The following is an 18,470-nucleotide window of genomic DNA, read 5'->3' on the forward strand; positions in this document are numbered from 1 at the left end:
GTACTGCTGAAATAGCTATGCTCTTCAACATTAACATGTAACCATGTTCGCAGAAACCGAAAGAAGGGACTGGAGAATGGAATCTTCTCGATGCGTGCATAAACCAGAAGGATTGGATCTGATTAGCCGAAGTTTGTTTGTTCTTCATGTCTTTCGTTAGCTAGTATTGTATTCCCCTCCCTGAAACTTTGTTAGCCTTGAGAGCTTCGGCCATTGTGTAGTTTAATTTCGTTTTTGTATATGTAGAATAAATATGATGTTAATGTGGCAGCTGTTTGTATAATTGTACCTGCTGCCTTTTCCCCATTGTGATAGAGCGTTGCCCTTAGTTCAAAAAAAAAAGGCTAGAGCCATGGTTTTGCATCCAAAGGATTATTACAAAAAAATTATCCTTTCCCTCCAACCTATGGGAAAATGATCCAGGGTTATTTTCGGCCTGCTCACCCGACACCCCCGCGGCCCGGCCTAGTTGGCCCAAAGTCCCAAACCCTGGAAACACGCACACGGCCTCACACCGAACAGTTCACCCAGATGCATTCATTCCCGCGCCTGCCCACCTCCGCTTCTGGAATGCGTCTGTGACTGTGGGCGACAGTGGCTTCTGCTTCTAGGACCGGCATGTGCAGATGTGCGCCATCATCACCTATCGCGGTGCGACTTCCATCTCACACGGCCACCCAATGACTTGCGAATACGCCGGTAACGTTGCCATGTCGCAAGGCCGCCATTGTGCCAGCGGGCGAGTGGCTCGACGCAGGGACGGATCCAACATGGGGACGATGGAGCTCTAGCACCCCCTACTGCTGTGAACCTCCTAAAAACTTTTACCAGCTGTTTGGACGTGGTTTGGATGTAGATATTGGATTTTGAAGGATGGTTTAGGAATTGGCATTGGAAACTCTCTCTCATGCCGCACGGTACTCATCCTGCTAAAGCTCTCTCCCCCTTGATTCCAACCCCTTCGCTTCTGGATTCAGCGGCATTCGATTTCTCCTCGTAGCTCTTCGTCTCCACCGCCAAGTTGAGTGTCGCTCGCCTCCTCCCCTTTGTCGTCAAGCCGCACGCCGCTCCCCTCCTCTCCACTGCACCCTAGCCACCCCTCCGTCGCGCCCCTCGCCTCCCAACCCCTCATCCCCTCCAGCGCCGGGCACCGCGCCCCTCGCCTCTTCCCCTTCGCCGGTAGGCCACCCCTTCATCTAGGGCCGTGCGCCTTGCGCACCCTTCCCACCGTCCCTCCGTCGCCGAGTTGAGCGCCGCTCCCCATCGCCACCAAGCCGGGCACTGCTACAGCGGCTCCCCTCCACCACCAGGCACCTCTCTTTCCAGTAGCCAAGCCGCTCCCCTCTGCCACTGGGCTGAGCGCTCCAATGAAGGACGAGGGCAGAGGATTGGACGGTAGATTCCAATTTCATCCTTTTGCGCATCCAAACATGATTCGAAATTGATTCATGCCTAAATTTCCAAAAGGCAACGCAATAGCCATCCAAACAAAAGAATTCGAATCGCGGCCAAATATCATGGATGAATTGGTATTGAACCCAATTTAATGCCAAATCCTCCAATATCGACATCTAAATGAACCCTTAGGTGTGAACGAAAAGAAGGAGAAAAAAATGGAGGTAGAAGAAGGAAACAAATAAAAGGAAGAAGAGGAGGAGAAAAGAGAATAGAAAGGAGGAGGAGGAGAAAAAGAAGTAGTCAAACTCATTGGATCGGCTTGGATCCGTCGTTGCCGTTCATCATTGGCAGGATCGTGTATCACACGTCTACTAATGCATGGTTGGAAGAACTGTGCATAGTCATTTCAACTTCCGGTAGACATTTGATGATACATGGCACAATCTAAAGCTGGCTGAGTCCTCTCCTTAAAGAGGAAATAGGAACGAGGCCTTATGCTCAGACGCACCCATCATCAGCCAGGTCGAGCAATGCCACGGTCTAATGCTGGATGGCCGAGTCCTCTCATTAGCGGATCAAAATAATTGGAACAAGGTCTTTGTGCTCACATCATGAGGATCTTTTTACATCACCACACCTTTGAATTCATTATCTCCGGCGAAAACCACCAACTAATCTGCTACATGGATATTCCTTGATAGGTTGCCGGTCTAAACACCGACACTGACTCGTGCAATCAACAACAATACGAGAGTAGGGCAGAGGCTTGTACTAAGTGATTTTGCACTTATTAGGCTGAAAACATCAATTGAATAGGTACTTCATTCTTCTCGTAAGGAAAAATATAAACTGAACCGGTTTTGAGAGCTGGAGGAGCTTTTATGTTAACTTTTTTTGCTTAGGATAAGATTAAAAAACACTAAGGTACAAGAACATTTTACCGGTCCCACCTAACTTATTTGTCAACCATTTTCCTCATGTTAGACATTCCTGAGCTTATTAAATTTCTTGAAATTGGAGCACTAAAACCCCACACGAATGACCTAAAAACGGACTGGATGTATTAATTTGTCAACATATCGCACGCATAGACATAACATGCCCTAAAAAGGCGATAAGCTTGGCACCACCAGTTTACGCATCGAAATTATGCAGCAGCAATTCTCATTGCTCCTGAGCCGCTAAAAGCACATGCACCTGAATGATAGTTCATCCGCCGTACTGCTATTCTGCTGACCCCCCCTGATTGTTTATTTCTGATCGAGCGCTTATCCTCTCACCACAATGTCCCGCTGGTTGGAGACAAATATCTAATCCCAGCAATTGCGCATGGGCCCACCCCAACATAAGATACTTGTGCCTCAAAAACTTTGAGCTAGTGGACTAGGACTAGAGGCAGAGGACACTGCAGACCGGCCAATAACATGCTGGATCTTCCCAAATCTTGCTTGCTAGCTTGCAATTCTTTATAAGGGTTTGCTTACACCAATGCCCATTGCTTGATTGTGATTTGCCCGGAGTACAAAGATGAGGCTAGTCCATTCATAGGCTAGGTTAGCGCACAAAGCAAGGAGACAAGCCGAATCTAGGTTCAACAATCGTTCAGCTGGCACAAAAAAAACTAATGATCGGATTGGGAAACTACATGCATGAGTGTCATCGCTGAAAAGGTCACACTCATTGTGCCAAAGCGCTCCAACATGGGTGCACAATAGTATGCTCAGAACACCACATCATTTGCCGCTCCAAAGTGCCCTTGTGTTTGCAGTAGTATTTGTTAGTGCATGACACTCTGCAGTGGTGGATGCTGCCATGTGCTGATCTGAATTTGCAAGGATCAGCCAGACAGGCCCTGCAAAAGAGAGGAGCCTTTCCCATTCTCGGGCCTCTCTCTCCCCTCCGGTCTTTTGATCTCTCAACGTAGAATTCGGTGACGGCCGGCAATCCACGGCAAGCTCACCGGCGCCGCGGCATGTTCCCCTCCGTACGTGCTCCCATCTCTGTCTGTTGCCGCATTGAGAGTTGAGACGGCTCTGATCTCTTGCCATGCGTGCTTCTCCGATCCATCGCTTTACAGAGCTGCATCCCGATGCGTGTGTGTGCGTGCACAGAAAGAGGCATGTGCTATGGGCTGACTGCAATCATGGGGAGCGTGGCCAATCGCCGCCGCAGCCGCAGTCGCGTTGCTCTGAATGATACGTGCCCTTTTGTCGAGTTCACACAGGGGGCAGAAGAACAACGGTTTCTGAAGTCTGATCGGCCTCTGCTACTGACAATTTGACAAATGTTTAGGCCTATCGATTACGTTTTGTTTGCTATGTCATTCCTTTTATCGATCGAGCAAGAAACACTGAAAAGTGCCTGTGGAGCGTGGCCGACACCGGCTCGCATCGATCATGCGTTGCCCCGCTGTTGGATCGATCATTTGCTCCGATCCTCCGCACAAGTCTGGAGTTCTTAGTTTCCCTTTTCCACGAGGTAATGTGATTGCTGTCACGAACTCCATGTACGACGATCAGGAATGAGCAAGGTGCTGGCTGCTGACTGCTTACTGGGATGGAGATGATTCAGGCATGGGAGGATGAGGTAATGCCGCAGGGAGCTGATTGGTCGTTTGTCTGAATTGAAACATAGTTTAGAATTGAACCTTCAGTTTTTTTTTTTTTGCTTGGAGTGTTGACGTTGCTGCTTGACGTCAGATTTGTCGTTTGAACTGATGGATAATCAATGAATTGTATCTGAATTTGAAGATTGCCGTATTTTGTACTTGTGGGAATAATCGAAGGCATAGAGAGCCCTCTAAGCTGTTTTAAACGCATACAAACTTTCGGTGATGAACAATAGGAAATGATGTGATTAATGGGCAAAAAAGTAGGTGAACCGAACTCTACAAATGAGAATTAGTTGGATAACCAATCAGTAGCGGCCCCAACTTGCAAGATGTTTGATGCCACTTCCCGATATTAAAAATGTTCTGGCCTTGGCATAACTGGTGAGAGTGGAGGGATAAATGGAAAAAAAGAAGAAGACACTACCCCTAACATTAGAATATTCACACTTCTTTAAACGAGCAGTTTTGGAACTCAGGAATCTGAATGTTTCATAATACAAAGTTGACTGAAGTTTCCAGAGAGAGACCAATTATTGACTAACCCACGAATCAGATTGAAAATTTCTGTATCTTGAATAAGAATAATGCTTGCCCCGGGAAGTACACTGGAGTAGGTTTGTTTTCTTAAGTGTGATGAGTAGATTTGCCACTGCTTCGATTCTCACAAGAATAACATACATAAATAAGGAGATTACAAAATGTTGGAAAACAGCTGCAACTTGCAACATTGTTTTCTTTAGGAGAAACTTGCAGCATTGCAAAATGATGGGGGGAAATCATTACTCATGATATGCCCAAAGCAGATAACCTTTATAATGATAACTGAGATATGATTTTCTCAACAAAAGTGATAAGGTTGCCGCCCCCCAATTCGCAGCCTTTGCTTGTGTTCCCAACCAGAACTAGATAAAACTCCAGCATCTGCCCTGCGTTTTTGGCTTCCAAGCAAAGCAAAGCAAATATGGCTACCAAGCCTATGCATATCGACCTCTTTGGCTTGCAGAGCACTCGAAGCAATGAGTCTGACGGTTTAAGGAATGGGAGCAAAAAATATGTTCTATGCCTTTGTTTAGGGCAGGTCAGCAATCGTCTGAGGCAATCATCAGAACCATTTTAATCGTTGAATCTCACGTGTCACATATAGTCTTAAGATTTGCTTTCCAAATGATTATTTGTCATGGTAGATGGATACTTTGATTAATTATTCAGTCTTTTCGATGACATGTCCTTTCGCGCGCGTATGCACAAGTTATCAGAGCAAATCTTACTGCTTCAAAGTTAATGTGAACTAACGGGTAATGTCCTGCCATGTCCATGCTATGTAATGGAACATGCTATCCTTTCCCCATCAGACGAACTAGCCAAGCGGCATTGCCAACTTGCTTCACTACCGCCTGCCGAAGCCTGCAAGCGGCATTGCCAATCTGCTTCGCTACCGGTTACCGAAGCCTGCAGGCCGACGTGCCGACGTTGCAAACATGCGCTTCCACATTGTACTGCCACATTGTATCTGTTGCGAGATAAGATAAAAGATCCTGTGCATCAAAACTGTCACGGGAGTACGGCAAAAAGGATGAGAGAGGAACTCACTCAGAAAAAGGTTTACACAGCAGAAGGGCATTATTCAGGCGAGAGCATCTCAACATGGATCTTCCTTCCTTCCTCCCGAACCGGTTTTAAAAAGAGAGAGGCTCACGAGCCTCGCTCTCCCGGTCATTTTAATATTTGCAATTAGCAGTTTTTTAACCCCTCAAAGTAGTGGTGACCAACTGACCACGGAAGAATTAGGTTCCTCCACATTTGTTAACAGTATAGAGGCGCGGTTCTCGAGGCATAAAGCAGGGGCCTTTTCCTTAACATTACTGTAACATACTGTGCGAGTTTAGTATACTTCTGCTACTACAAATAGTAAGCCTACATATCCTCACCGGTCTTTTTATTACTAGCCTTTTTTGTTTAATCGTGGAAGTGAAATTTGGCGATCGCTTGGACACAAAGGTAGCTGCAGGAAGAAGAAGATAACATAGTTTACACGTACGTTACGTAGCCTTTCACAGGACGAGTGCATGTGAATCAATCGCTTTGCCAAGGATAGGATTGTAAACCGCCGTACATTTAGATAAATTACCCCATTATTAACGGTAAAAATGATACCTTATCTTCCAAACCTTTGCTCTAAACAAATATTTCAGTTGCACATCTCACTACGACTAACAGAGCATTGCGCATTTTGAGGTTCCACCATCCACTAGCACTAAAATGGCAGCTCAGCTCAGGGACTGAGACGCCGAGACGCGTGCGCTACTTGCTCTGCAGCGCACCCATCCTTTGATCCTCCCACCTAGATTTCACCTGTCACGCACCACGCACGCATGTGCCGACTGCCGCCGGCCGCTGGTCAAGTGTGCGTTCGGCTCGGCTGGCTGCCGTCCGATGCTGCGCGCGCCTGTGCCCAGTGCCTGGTAGCCGGCAGCCCGGGCAGGCCGAAAAGACGGCGCGGATCGGCGAATCACGGGGCCGGGCGGGCGCACACCGCGGCGCGCCCACGAGCTGAGTCGACCACCTCGCGCGGCGACGGGTGTCCCGCCACGGCACACGCGGCGGCTCCGCACGGGCTCCGGCACACGTGCACCGGGGGCGCCGCGCACGGTACCCCCGCTCGCTCTGGACGGGATGGGAGGGCAGCGCCTTTTTTTTTTCTGCGGCGGCTCGCGGTTATTAAAAACAAGCACAAGGAAAGACGGTGACAGTAACGGCCAAATAAAAAACTCGGCAAGAAAAAAAAAAAGAAGCAACCTAAAAGGACCAACTTGCATGTTGCAACCCCTCCATGTCGCTCCCCCTCCGCAGCAAGTTTTTCAACTCCTTTCACACAAGCAGCCCACCCCCCCTCCTCCCTCTCCAATCCCCCGATTTAGCAGCAAGCAACCAGCCACAATCCCCATGCATCAGCCCTCCTCCGGCCATGCCGCACCGCCGCCGAGTCCTTAACCCGACGCTGCCGCCGCCGCCTCCCGCTGCCGCCGCGTTCCACCTCGCCGCGGACGACTCGCGGCTGCCGCTCCTCGAGGACTACGCGCTGCTCCAGTCCGCCGCCGCCGCCTCATCCGTCGTCGACGCGCCCGCGGCCCCGGTGTCCGCCGAGTGGAGCGCCGGGAGCGCCTTCACCGCCTCCAGCGACGCCGCCACCACCACCGCCTCCTCCACCGCCACGGCACCAGGCTCCTCCCAGCTGACCGCCGCCGAAGAAGCCGGCGGGAGGGACACGTGGGTCCGCCGCGCCAGGGAGGGGTACTACCTCCAGCTCTCCCTCGCCATCCGCCTCACCTCCCAGGCCTTCCTCGCCGGCGCCCCCGCCCCGCCCGAGCTCCTCCTCGGCTACGGCGCCCCCGGGGATGCCGGCGACGGCGCGGATGATCCGGAGGCCGTCTCCTACCGGCTCTGGGTAGGTGAATACATACACAGATGCATACATCAGTCTCAGTCGTACGGACATGGTATAGCACACGAGCATATGATGGTGCAATGCGTGCAGAGACTAGAGAAACGCAAACTCCTGCACAAGCTTTAAACTCTTTTGCTATTTTTTTTGCTTCTCTGATGCACCAAAATTCTTGCTTACTGTTTTTGCAATCATTACTAATTTTTGAGGTAATTAGCTGTTGGTACTTAATTTGAAGGTTTAATTTGCTGAATTTTGTTGATGTTCTGCTATTCTTGAAATTTTGTGTATACTTGTATTAGCATGCAAGTTCATGTTGTTGTTTGGTTAATTTCTTGCACTCACTGAGTGGTTTAGGAGTGGTGGTTACTTAGTGGCTATATATGCTTCCATGCTGGTCCATGATGCAGCCGCTCAGAGCTTGTATTGTATTCTTGCGCATAATCAGAGAACAAGCACATTACTGATTGCAAATGATGCAGCCTCTTCTCCGTTGAAAATTTTATTCAGATGCGCCGCTGCACCTAATTTATTATTGCAAGTTGGAGCAAGCTGAGCCGCGCAGCCTTCAGCTTAGTCGTACTGAGCAGTGATGAACACGTGACGATCTGGCGCGTGCAACTGTGCTCATCGATCATTAGTCGCAGTGTAATCAAGGAGTAAGACCCGAGAAACCTGACAGCAATGGCGATGCATGCATTGTCTGTGTGTTCCTGCAGGTGAACGGGTGCCTGTCGTGGGGCGACAAGATCGCGCACGGGTTCTACAACATCATGGGCATCGACCCGCACCTGTGGGCCATGTGCAACGCCGCGGAGGAGGGCCGCCGGCTGCCGTCGCTGGCGGCGCTGCGGGCGGTGGACGCCACCGAGTCTTCGCCGGAGGTGGTGCTCGTCGACAAGGGCGCCGACTCGGTGCTCCTCGACCTCGAGCGCCGCGCGCTCGACCTAGTCCGCGCGCTCGGCGTCACGCTCGACCTCGTCCGCCGCCTCGCCGTCCTCGTCTCCGACCACATGGGGTGAGCACACTGACGGCACTGCTACTGCGTGCATGGGCGTGTCGCCCGTGTGTTCTTTTTGCTTCGCTTCAAAAAAAGTTGAGCTGGTAAATATCAGCAGCGGCGTACATGCCACGCTCCTGCGCATGCGCAAACCCCGTGTAGATGCCTAGATCGATCGCTAGACTGATGGACTATAGGCTTGCTGTTCCTTCATGTTCCGTGAACCTGGTGGTCACCGACGAACGAGCACGTGAACGCAACAGTTTGATGTGCACCACCTTCATGTGACGGTCTCTTTCTCTTGTGTGTGTTTATTTCCTTTTCCATGTGAAGAGGTGCCTTGCGATCTGAGGACGGAGACCTGTACATGCGGTGGAAGGCGGTGAGCAAGCAGCTGAGGAAGCGGCAGAAGTGCATCGTCGTCCCCATTGGCGGCCTGTCCATCGGGTTCTGCCGGCACCGGGCCATCCTTTTCAAGGTAGGTACCATCGGTCAGACGCAGCACCAGCCATTGTGCAACTTGTGTTATGGTTTCTATAAGCTTAGAGGACAATCTGCTTCTCCGAAAACATTCAGGAACTCGCAGATTTCATCGGTCTGCCATGCCGGATTGCGCAAGGTTGCAAGTACTGCTCTGCGCCTCATCGATCATCTTGCCTTGTCAAAATCGACAGTGAGAGGAGATATGTAAGGTCTGTACTTGTTCCCGTTCTTTGTCATGTCTGTTTACAGATACAATGTAGCATAACAAGAACTGAGACAGTTAAGACTTAAGAGTTAAGACTGCGCTTTTGAAGCTTTTCTTCTTATGAAGCCTGAGCATTTCAGTGCCTTACTACAATCTGATGTTGGTGTATGCCAATGAGCTATTGAGCTTGTGATTGGTACATTTTTATGTTGTGCTGCATTGGCTCAATCTCTGTAGTGATTCTGCTGGTGGCTTCAGGGAATACGTGGTGGACCTTGTAGTTGAACCGGGAAGCATCAGCTGCCCAGATTCATCTATCAACGGCCAGTTGCTCTCCACAGTGCCTTCACCTTTCAAGACTTCGTGTAAAGTAGGCTCAGGGAACTACACGACACCAGTCGCTGCCTGGAATCAAGCGATAGCAGATGATCGTCGCAACATGGTACTATCGAATTCCCAGTATTCAGGTACGCAACCTACTAATCATGAGCAACTCAAATATTCAGACAATTCATTCATGCTGCTGGCTAGTAGTCCAATACTGTACTATTTGTAGTTGCTAGGTGTTGTGTCGTGGAGGAGAACTCTGTTCAGGTAGCTAGCAAAGAAGGCTTACTGCCAAAGTGCGGTCAGATCACAGAGAATGGAAACTGCAATGGCATATCAGTGTTAGATGTGTCGGCGCAATTGAAGGCGATGGACATCAGTGCTGAGAATGGCAACAAGGAGAACGTCCCAGGTGCCACCCTTCTGACACGCTTGACCATTGAGCCGTCTTTTGCTGTAGATTGGCTCGAGATATCATGGGAGGAGCTCGAGCTCAAGGAACGCGTAGGCGCCGGTACTTCTTCGCCTCAAGAATTTCTACTAGCTTACTGTATTCTCTGAATTTAATCACCGTTGGGGTACAATGCAGGCTCTTTCGGTACGGTGTATCGTGCAGACTGGCATGGTTCAGTAAGTACCTCAAGCATCCATTGCGAAACCTGTTTTTTCTTTACTTTTGCACTGAGTTAAGTGTCCTTTGGAGATCATAAATTTAAGGTTGTAGATTGGGGTCTGCAGGATGTTGCGGTAAAGGTGCTTATGGATCAGGATGTTGGTGAAGCTCAGCTGAAGGAATTCCTCAGAGAGGTCACTTTGCCATTTTAGTTTTGGCATCAAACTCCCAACTTCTCACATCTAAATGACAATCATTATCTGACCGTATCCATATGGCATCCAGATAGCTATTATGAAACGAGTCCGCCATCCGAATGTGGTATTGTTCATGGGTGCGGTGACAAAATGCCCACATTTGTCAATAGTGACAGAGTATTTGCCCAGGTAAAGTTTCCACAAATTTCGGTTGTCAGACTTGTTACAGATATCGGGATATCCTTGAGTAAATAAGAACCTATTGGTGTAAACAGAGGAAGCCTCTTCCGCCTCATCAACAAGGCAGCTAATGGAGAAATGCTGGACCTAAAGCGTCGTTTGCGCATGGCACTAGATGTTGTATGTATCACATTGTGTTCCTTTTACACGTGACAAACTCCTGAAATGTCACTGAGCTCTCTACGTGCTGTATGTGGAATGCAGGCAAAAGGCATCAACTATCTCCACTGCCTGAATCCTCCTATTGTGCATTGGGATCTGAAGACACCAAACATGCTGGTAGACAAGAACTGGTCCGTGAAGGTTAGTACACCACCCAGATAGCATAGCATGATCCAGATCCACTGTTCTACTTTTGTTTCTTTACTTTCCTTGATTGATACAACTTCAGGTAGGTGACTTTGGCTTGTCCAGATTTAAGGCGAACACCTTCATATCATCCAAATCAGTTGCTGGAACAGTAAGTTTCATAATTCTGTGCTCAAACAACAATCTCACACTAAATTTACTGGTTTCTTACGTCTGAGTGTTATTGTGCTGCAGCCAGAATGGATGGCACCAGAATTTCTCCGCGGCGAACCATCCAACGAGAAGTGTGATGTTTACAGCTTTGGTGTGATCTTGTGGGAGCTCCTGACAATGCAGCAACCATGGAATGGCCTAGGCCCTGCTCAGGTAACCTTCCACCTCTTAATGATGTTCTCCTACTGCTGCAGAACATTCTTCTGGTTTGTGATTCATTATGGTAACATTTGCACTTTTGCAGGTAGTAGGTGCCGTTGCATTTCAGAACAGAAGGCTCCCGATTCCGAAACATACCAGTCCAGAACTTGCTGCTCTTGTGGAATCCTGCTGGGATGAGTAAGCCTTTTCTATTAATAGCCCGAAGCTTATTCTGATCAAATCTTATTTAAGTGGCAAGACTAAATCTGTGCTTGTTGAAAGTATGCTTTGTTCAGAACATGATGGTAATCTCATTTTGCTTTCATTCTTCAGTGATCCAAGGCAGCGGCCTTCGTTTTCAAGCATTGTGGATACGCTGAAGAAGTTACTCAAGGCTCTTCTTGGAGGCTCATGAGGACCCTTGCAAGCTGCCTTGGCTGCCACTTGTCTCCACCTCTGTTTCGCGTTCCTTTTCTGTCTCTGTCAATGCGATGATAGCAGAAGCAGCACAAATGCAATGCTGCCTCGAGTTCGATAGGTCACTCTCTCTTTTTCTCCTCATGCAAAACCAATAAAATCATTGCTTTTGCTCTCCCATGTCGCCCTGGGGTAGCCATTGTACAGCGATTTCTAGTGCTAATAGAAGTTTCACATGCCTCAGGTTGGGTGGGTGGTCTGAATACCTGCTAGTATCCCTGAATGTTCCAAATGATTCTATTGGTTGTGCATTAGGACTGAAGAGTCTAGTGCTTTAGGAGACTGGAATTTTTTTTTTGATGCCAAATAGGATAGCTCACAGATATGCTTAGAATTTCTATACAGGTCTCGAGCAGAACTTCCCAGGAAACATCCTAGTGGAACTAAACAGTTCTGCATCCATTCTTGTTTGACCAGTGCCATTTGACATTGGCAAGCTTACATGTCCATATCACATTGTGTTGCAACATTAGCAGTCCACTATAGCTCATTACAAGAAACACGGAGTATTACGCAACGATGATGACAAGCACATCAGACACTACACGGATCAGCAAAATCACCTTGGATGCCGAAGCAGCTGCTTGTAGCAGTGGCACATGGCAAGGCTGTACCCATGGTACCCGGTTATACCAGCCACGGTAAACCAGACGCCAAACACTTCACCAAAGAGTTGCCCGCCCATGGCTGCGTACAGCGCGAAGCTCATCACGGCGCAACACGTGAGCTTGCCCAATCCTTCGACATCGAAGTACATCTGGTTCAGCGGCCAGTAATGCAGGTAGCAGGTCCACGAGAAGAGGCAGAATCCAACCGCGACCGACGCCTCCAAGACCGCGATCCTGGGGGAGAGAGCGCAGCAAACCCACAGCACCCTGACGCCACACGCGATCGACAGGAGGTGCATGTAGAAGGCAGGATGCTGCGTTGTTTTCACCTTGGGATCAGCTTCAGCTGCATGGACGCTTGTTGCCTTGTTGGGTGTGGCCTTCGGCTTGCTCTTCAGGCTCCGGAATGCCGGCGCGTTGCGCAGGTGGTGCTCGGCGAGCGCGTAGCCGAAGAATCCGGCGGCGTGGAAGGTGTTCAGGTAGAGCAGGATCATGCCCGTGAACGGGGAGACGTAGTAGGCGGCCACCCAGCCGACCACGACGAGGTAGGAGTCGCGGAGGAAGATCAGAGCGGCGCACTTGGTCGCCGGCGACAGCGATGTGATGAGGAAGACGAGGTAGAGGCAGAAGAGCAGGGAGATCCAGGAGATATAGGAGATCATCGCCATCGGCTGGTCGGCGGCGCGCCATGGGCAGCACGGAGCGAGCAGGACGTGTAAGAATACGAGGAAACGTGGTTGCCTAGCTCATCACGGCCCATGTTTATATATGGGCAATAGCCCAAGAGGTATACATGAGACTTGTCATCGTATGTGGTTCGAACACTTTACAACTCCTATCTCTGATAACCTCTAAGCCGGCTGAACCATCCAACAATGACAGTTTGAACCAATTACAAAGCAATCTTGATACAACCATATCTCTAACAGGACGAACAGCAGGAGCAGACCGCAGAGCTCCTCCGTGCTGGTCGGGAGCTGGAGCTGGAAGGATAGGAACCTCTTGCCGGCGGGCGGCTCCGCGTCCCGGGCCCAGGAAGTCGTCGAGGCCACTGCGCCGGCGCCGTCGGAGGTGGTCCGGCCGGATGCGTCGTCGTAGTCGTAGCCGTGGCCGTTGGTGGTGGGCGGCAAAGAACGGAACCTCCTCAAGCGGCACACGCCATGGTTCCCCGGGGTCATGGGAATCCTCCCGACCATGGACGGTGGCTCGCTCTCGCCGGTGTCGTCGGAGTCACGGTGGCGGCCGGCGTCGGGGGCACGACATCGCGCGTCCATTTTAGTCGGCGAAGATGGAGGGCGCGAGGCTCTACGGTTGGTGGCGCCATGAGGAGGGGAATATAAGTAGAGGATGATCTGGGTAAGAATTCGGAGTCTCGTAAGGTCTCTGCACTTTCTTTCCTTTCTCTGTCTTGTGAGGGTATGTTCTCTTTATGGCAAGGCTTGTAGCTTTCCTTCTTCTGAATATTTTGTTCATGCACGTACACGGAGACGCTGCCTTCTCTTGGCCTGCTCAATTTGTCTTGTGACAGACCAGGATGTCGATGAAGAGCAGATGAAGGAATTTGCTCAGGAGAAAGAAAAACTGTTTGGATACCCAACAGAACAACTCGCAGGATGAATACGCTGAGTTTCTGTCAGGTGTGTGGACCTAAACACATCTTCTGCATTCGTTTTTCGTCTGGCCATTGTCATTTGTTAAACTGACATTAACACATCGCAGAGTTCTGAAACTATGAACCACGCATCAGGGTCATTTTAAGCGGCAATTCCACTTAACCGTTGCCTCAAACAACAAAACAGAACAAAAGATCCACCTAAGCATCCTTCTCCATGAAACGTTGTATTTTTAACAGCTAACTTGGTCGTTGCATTTTGGCTGCCTACATCTGGAGTCAACTTCGCGTTGCAAACTAGACAATGTGCTCCAGCTCCCGTGCATAGCGAAGAGCTTGCTTGAACAGCTTAAACGATGGCAAGTTCATGTGAGACTTGGGTTTTGCCATGTCAAAATGAACTGAGCAATCCTTGATTTCCCATTCTGGTTGTTCCTGCAATTAAAATGAATGTGAGGTACTCAAAACCAGCAAGCAGGAGCACAAGAGTGATGGTTAGAATTTTGGGCCTCACCCATGCATCAATTAAACATGTCTAGCATCCTTTATTAAGACACCAGTAACTCATTAATATCGCACATATGGCAAAGGGATGAAGATGAAATAACAGGTACCTCTGATATGTACTCGAGAAGCTCTTGATCTGATCTAAACATTAGCATTTTCTTGGCAACACTGATTGGCAAGTAGTCATATGCATCAACGCTGCATTCAGCTACTTCATCTCTTCAAAATAAACACACGGAGAACACAATAAGGGACTTCACAACAGAAACCGAGTGAGGAAAACGACTATGCAAATCAACTCATACCTAACAGTTTCAGCAAGAAGGTCCATAAGGTAAACATATGTCTCATGTGGCACAGCCTGGCGAGCATTGAAGAATCGGTTATAGGCACCTTCCATAAAGGATTGCTCAAGCTCTGTTGCATATTTGATGCAAGGATGGTTTAAAGCTTCCAGGGGCAGAAGTTCCAGCTCAGTATGGAATTCAGCAATTCTGTTCTCAGCCAACAGCCTCAGAAGATTAAGGCCCAGAAATGGGTATTCATTTGGTGATGGAGCAATTATACCGCTGCATGAACAGCAACAAAGTAAGCTCAATATAACACCACTCCACAGACATAAATCCAGAAGTACAGTGCTCCAAAATAAAGGATCTCTTTGAGTTCAGATTGGTGAGGACAAATGAAATTTGTACCACTGGCAAGAGCTCAGACCATGCATGGATACATAGCTTTCAGGCTTTCTGACAACTACCATGCCTGGCACAATGGTAGAAACCTAGGCTGGAGAAAAGGGAGACCTAAGGCAGATGGTTAAAAACCCTCCAGTTCAAAACATATGTTGCTTTAGAACGTTGGCTTGGTTTCCAAATAGATGTCTTTTCATTCTTTAGGCCAACTTTACCACAAATTCCCCTATCAATTGCTCATAGTAGGTAGCGGTATTTGAGAGATAGGTATTTGCATAGAAAATCCAGAGGTGCAAAACGAGTCAAAACTTTAAGTATATTAAATCTACTAGTTATGTGTGCACATGGAGCTGAATAAAAAAGAAATACATACTAGAGGTAACATATAAGAATGAAATAGATTGTATCTTTATCTTTGGAAATGATTAAATGTATTCCCAGCATCCAAACGCAGAATGGTTCATATATTGAGGCAGCGGCTGAAGAACATAACAGCAATATACATATAATATGCTTGACAAGGATGAATCATAAAGGCAATGGTTGTAGGAGAGACAAACCAAGTACTGATGTAAAATTCTTTTAGCTGGCACAAGCTCCTCTCAAGTGCCCCACGGTCTTTAATTTTCAAGCTCAAGATAACAGCATTCTCGTAGATAGCCCCTGAAAATTTTAAACACCAGTCACACCTAAAAGTGTTAAATATGTATTGTTATGGCTTAGTACCTTCAAAGGAAACATATTGTACATAAAAGATTCGTATGGCTTTACAAAACACTTGCAAACAGGTAGCCCCATAAAAATTTAATAATCATACTAACACTTGCAAAGAGGCATGTTGGAGAATAATCAGATCACATAATTAATGTGAACAATTGTTCATAGGATTGATACATGGAAGTGATGTGGACAATTCTTTAAACTGTATACACAATATTTTAACTCCATGTGTGAGATGCAGCTTTTACATTTGTTCAAAGGCAAACTGTGCCTAGATTGCCAATAAAAGTACGATGCAGATGATAACACACAATAAATTTCACAAGGAACAGGCCAGACAATAATGTCTCCAAAACAAAGTGCGTCAAATATTACTTGCGATTTTCAGCTCCTTGACCGCATTAGGTGTCTTCTCAAACGATGGTGGCAAGCTAGGTAACCTTGTGAGGAGCACCTGAAATCAAGCAAGGGTGTCATCAGCTTATCGCCTGTCAACTGAACCACAAATTTAAGTGAAGCTGTGCAAAGTCCTGCGCTTGACACTACTCTACGGCGAAACACAAATTAAACACCTTTCCACAATCCAAGAAGACATAAATACAAAATTCAAACTAGGAATACCTAAAGTCCCCTTTTCCCAGAAGAAACAATTTTACAATTCGAACTAGTAATCCCTAAAAAACCCCCCTTTTCTCAGGAACAAACAGACTTACAATTCAAACCAGTAATTCCTAAAACCCCCCTTTTCTCAGAAGACACAAATATACAATTCATACTAGTAAGCACTAAGCAGAAATGCAGCTGAGGATTTCTGAGACCTGTGGAAAACACATCTGGATCCAGCCATCTCGAAAGCCCTAGTCCTGATCAAACCCAGGTCGAAAAGGGCGCATAGAGCTCCCTGAAGGATCATCTTCAGCTCTACAGATTGGACACACCAGAACTTCCAAATAACCTATAAAGATACTCTAGGGTCCAATACACTGTACGACGATCGCGGCACGCGGCTTCACAAGACTGGGGAAACAAATCCCCCAAAACCCCGGTAAGAAAGAACGGGAGCAAGTTGAGCCGGGTTGCCGAAATGTACCTTGAGCTCGGAGAGCAGGGCGACGCAGGAGTCGATGTCGCCCCTCGCGCACGCGAAGTTGAGCCACGCGAGCTTGCAGGTCGCCTCCCCCAGCTCCGAATCCATGGACTGCGAAGCAGCGTCTCGCTTCATGCCCGCCGTTTTGGGGCTTTTCTTTCTTGCGGGAGGAGACGATGCGGCACGGAAACGGAAGAGACGGACTAGTCACAGACTCACAGTGCGCGGGAAGAATACGTTTTCCTACTCGAAAGGCGAATTTTTGACAACGAACGAAAGCACTTCGTGCCATGGCGCTAAAAGAAAGGCAAAAATGGAGGTGCGGGGAATCGAACCCCGTGCCTCTCGCATGCGAAGCGAGCGCTCTACCATATGAGCTACACCCCCTTTCATGTTACCCTCACTGATTTTATTTATACATTCAAATACTAATGCAAAGGCTCAACGATTTCACAGGACAGGAGTTTTGAGTCGAGTGTGATTCTACGGTGAAGAAGACACACCCTCTGCCCTCGGATAAGCCTCGGGTCGATCTCATTCGGGGTTAGAAACACAGTGAATCCATAGAACTTGAAGCTGCGATTTAGTACGACTGAAAATGACGCACAAGCGGTTGCCGGTAAGGCTCCTCAACTGCCTCTGGAATTGTCTCTAGCTACACACTCTCAACCACTTGCCATTACACACTAGTGCTAGTAGCTTTCCCACTGGCGCGTACGCGTATTTATAGTCTTATCATCTCTTCTCTTCTGTTCCTGTAGTTTGGACCATCGATGATTCAGAACTGCCATGGAGCATTTCAGAAATCAGGAGGAGCACTCGCTTGTAGGTGACGTACTACGAGTTCTGAAGGAACAAAAAGTGGCGTACTACGACACCCAACTTCGTCCTCCCAACCAGCCGATCGGAGGCGACCCTCACCCGTACGTGATACTTCGTCGTCCTGCTCCTGCTCCGATCAACGAACCCGTCGTCACCGAGCTTCGGATTGAAGCTGTCACGACGCCGGCCTGTGAACGATCGGGGAGCACATTTTGTTTTGGTATGAAGACACGCGGTTTGATCACCTGATCAGCAGTGGTACGTCAGCCTCCCCAACTCCCAACCGTGCCACCCCCCGCTAGCTGCTGCGCGTTCTGTCCGTCCTGCCCTCTTGCGCCGCTGTGCGTGGTTCGTGCGCCTCCGGTACGGTGGTGTCCGGATGGATGGTCGCACCAGCCTTCCACCCGCTCGTCGTACGAATTAGGTCATGTTTGTTACATGGACTACAGTTTAATTCATGGACTAAACTTTAATCCATCAATGTTTGATTCCATGAACTAAAGTGGACTAAAGTCGGTTGAACAAAGACTCTTTTACCCTTTTTCCTAACCCCTGGTACCCTGCGCCTACTCCTCCTGGCGCCAAGCACTCCTCCTGGCGGCAAAATTTTTGGCTGCTCCTCCATGGTGGCCTCGTCGGAGTCCCCAACCGTGTGGGGCTCCAAGATGCAGTCGCCGAAGACGTGCTTCCTCCATCCCCATCCTCCAACCCCGCGCCCCTCACCACTACCGTCGTGATGCAGTCGCCGAAGATGTGCAGTCCTTCCTCC

At 48.6% G+C, this 18,470-nt stretch overlaps 2 protein-coding genes and 1 non-coding gene across 4 annotated transcripts; 1 reads left to right on the top strand and 2 right to left on the bottom strand.

The window, feature by feature from the left end:
• The first annotated feature begins 6,857 nt into the window (after positions 1-6,857).
• Positions 6,858-11,861, top strand: LOC117863680 (serine/threonine-protein kinase CTR1). Of its 2 annotated transcripts, XM_034747490.2 has the most exons (15): positions 6,863-7,454; positions 8,171-8,469; positions 8,785-8,929; positions 9,028-9,143; positions 9,398-9,606; positions 9,696-9,980; positions 10,056-10,096; positions 10,205-10,273; positions 10,365-10,465; positions 10,552-10,636; positions 10,721-10,819; positions 10,908-10,976; positions 11,060-11,191; positions 11,283-11,377; positions 11,513-11,861. In XM_034747490.2, the coding sequence occupies exons 1-15, from the start codon at positions 6,975-6,977 to the stop codon at positions 11,592-11,594; spliced, it is 2,307 nt and encodes a 768-aa protein (XP_034603381.1). In that variant the 5' UTR covers positions 6,863-6,974; the 3' UTR covers positions 11,595-11,861. The 2 variants fall into 2 exon arrangements, with proteins under 2 accessions (XP_034603382.1, XP_034603381.1); XM_034747491.2 differs by lacking the exons at positions 11,283-11,377; positions 11,513-11,861 and having other exon boundaries at positions 6,858-7,454; positions 10,931-10,976; positions 11,060-11,154.
• A 2,045-nt stretch (positions 11,862-13,906) lies between these two features.
• Positions 13,907-17,278, bottom strand: LOC117863683 (26S proteasome non-ATPase regulatory subunit 8 homolog A). Its single transcript, XM_034747493.2, has 6 exons — positions 16,883-17,278; positions 16,168-16,246; positions 15,633-15,735; positions 14,689-14,952; positions 14,491-14,602; positions 13,907-14,311 (listed from the first exon to the last, which is right to left on the bottom strand). The coding sequence occupies exons 1-6, from the start codon at positions 17,012-17,014 to the stop codon at positions 14,174-14,176; spliced, it is 828 nt and encodes a 275-aa protein (XP_034603384.1). The 5' UTR covers positions 17,015-17,278; the 3' UTR covers positions 13,907-14,173.
• Positions 17,194-17,266, bottom strand: TRNAA-CGC (transfer RNA alanine (anticodon CGC)). The gene has a single exon. It is a non-coding gene; the product is annotated as a tRNA-Ala (tRNA).
• Positions 17,279-18,470: the final 1,192 nt, after the last annotated feature.

This window comes from Setaria viridis, chromosome 7 (assembly GCF_005286985.2).
Source record: "Setaria viridis chromosome 7, Setaria_viridis_v4.0, whole genome shotgun sequence".
NCBI classification, from domain to species: Eukaryota; Viridiplantae; Streptophyta; class Magnoliopsida; order Poales; family Poaceae; genus Setaria; species Setaria viridis.

What these genes read in the sequence shown, in the direction of transcription:
- LOC117863683 (XM_034747493.2), bottom strand. Translation starts at nt 17,014, where the DNA reads ATGAAGCGAGACGCTGCTTCGCAGTCCATGGATTCGGAGCTGGGGGAG. An exon ending in CCCTGCTCTCCGAGCTCAAG is followed by an intron (nt 16,247 to 16,882) that starts GTACATTTCGGC and finishes GCTTGATTTCAG; the next exon opens with GTGCTCCTCACAAGGTTACC. An exon ending in TTCTCGAGTACATATCAGAG is followed by an intron (nt 14,312 to 14,490) that starts GTACCTGTTATT and finishes TTTTAATTGCAG; the next exon opens with GAACAACCAGAATGGGAAAT.
- LOC117863680 (XM_034747490.2), top strand. Translation starts at nt 6,975, where the DNA reads ATGCCGCACCGCCGCCGAGTCCTTAACCCGACGCTGCCGCCGCCGCCT. An exon ending in AGTGAGAGGAGATATGTAAG is followed by an intron (nt 9,144 to 9,397) that starts GTCTGTACTTGT and finishes TGGTGGCTTCAG; the next exon opens with GGAATACGTGGTGGACCTTG. An exon ending in GTGACAGAGTATTTGCCCAG is followed by an intron (nt 10,466 to 10,551) that starts GTAAAGTTTCCA and finishes TGGTGTAAACAG; the next exon opens with AGGAAGCCTCTTCCGCCTCA.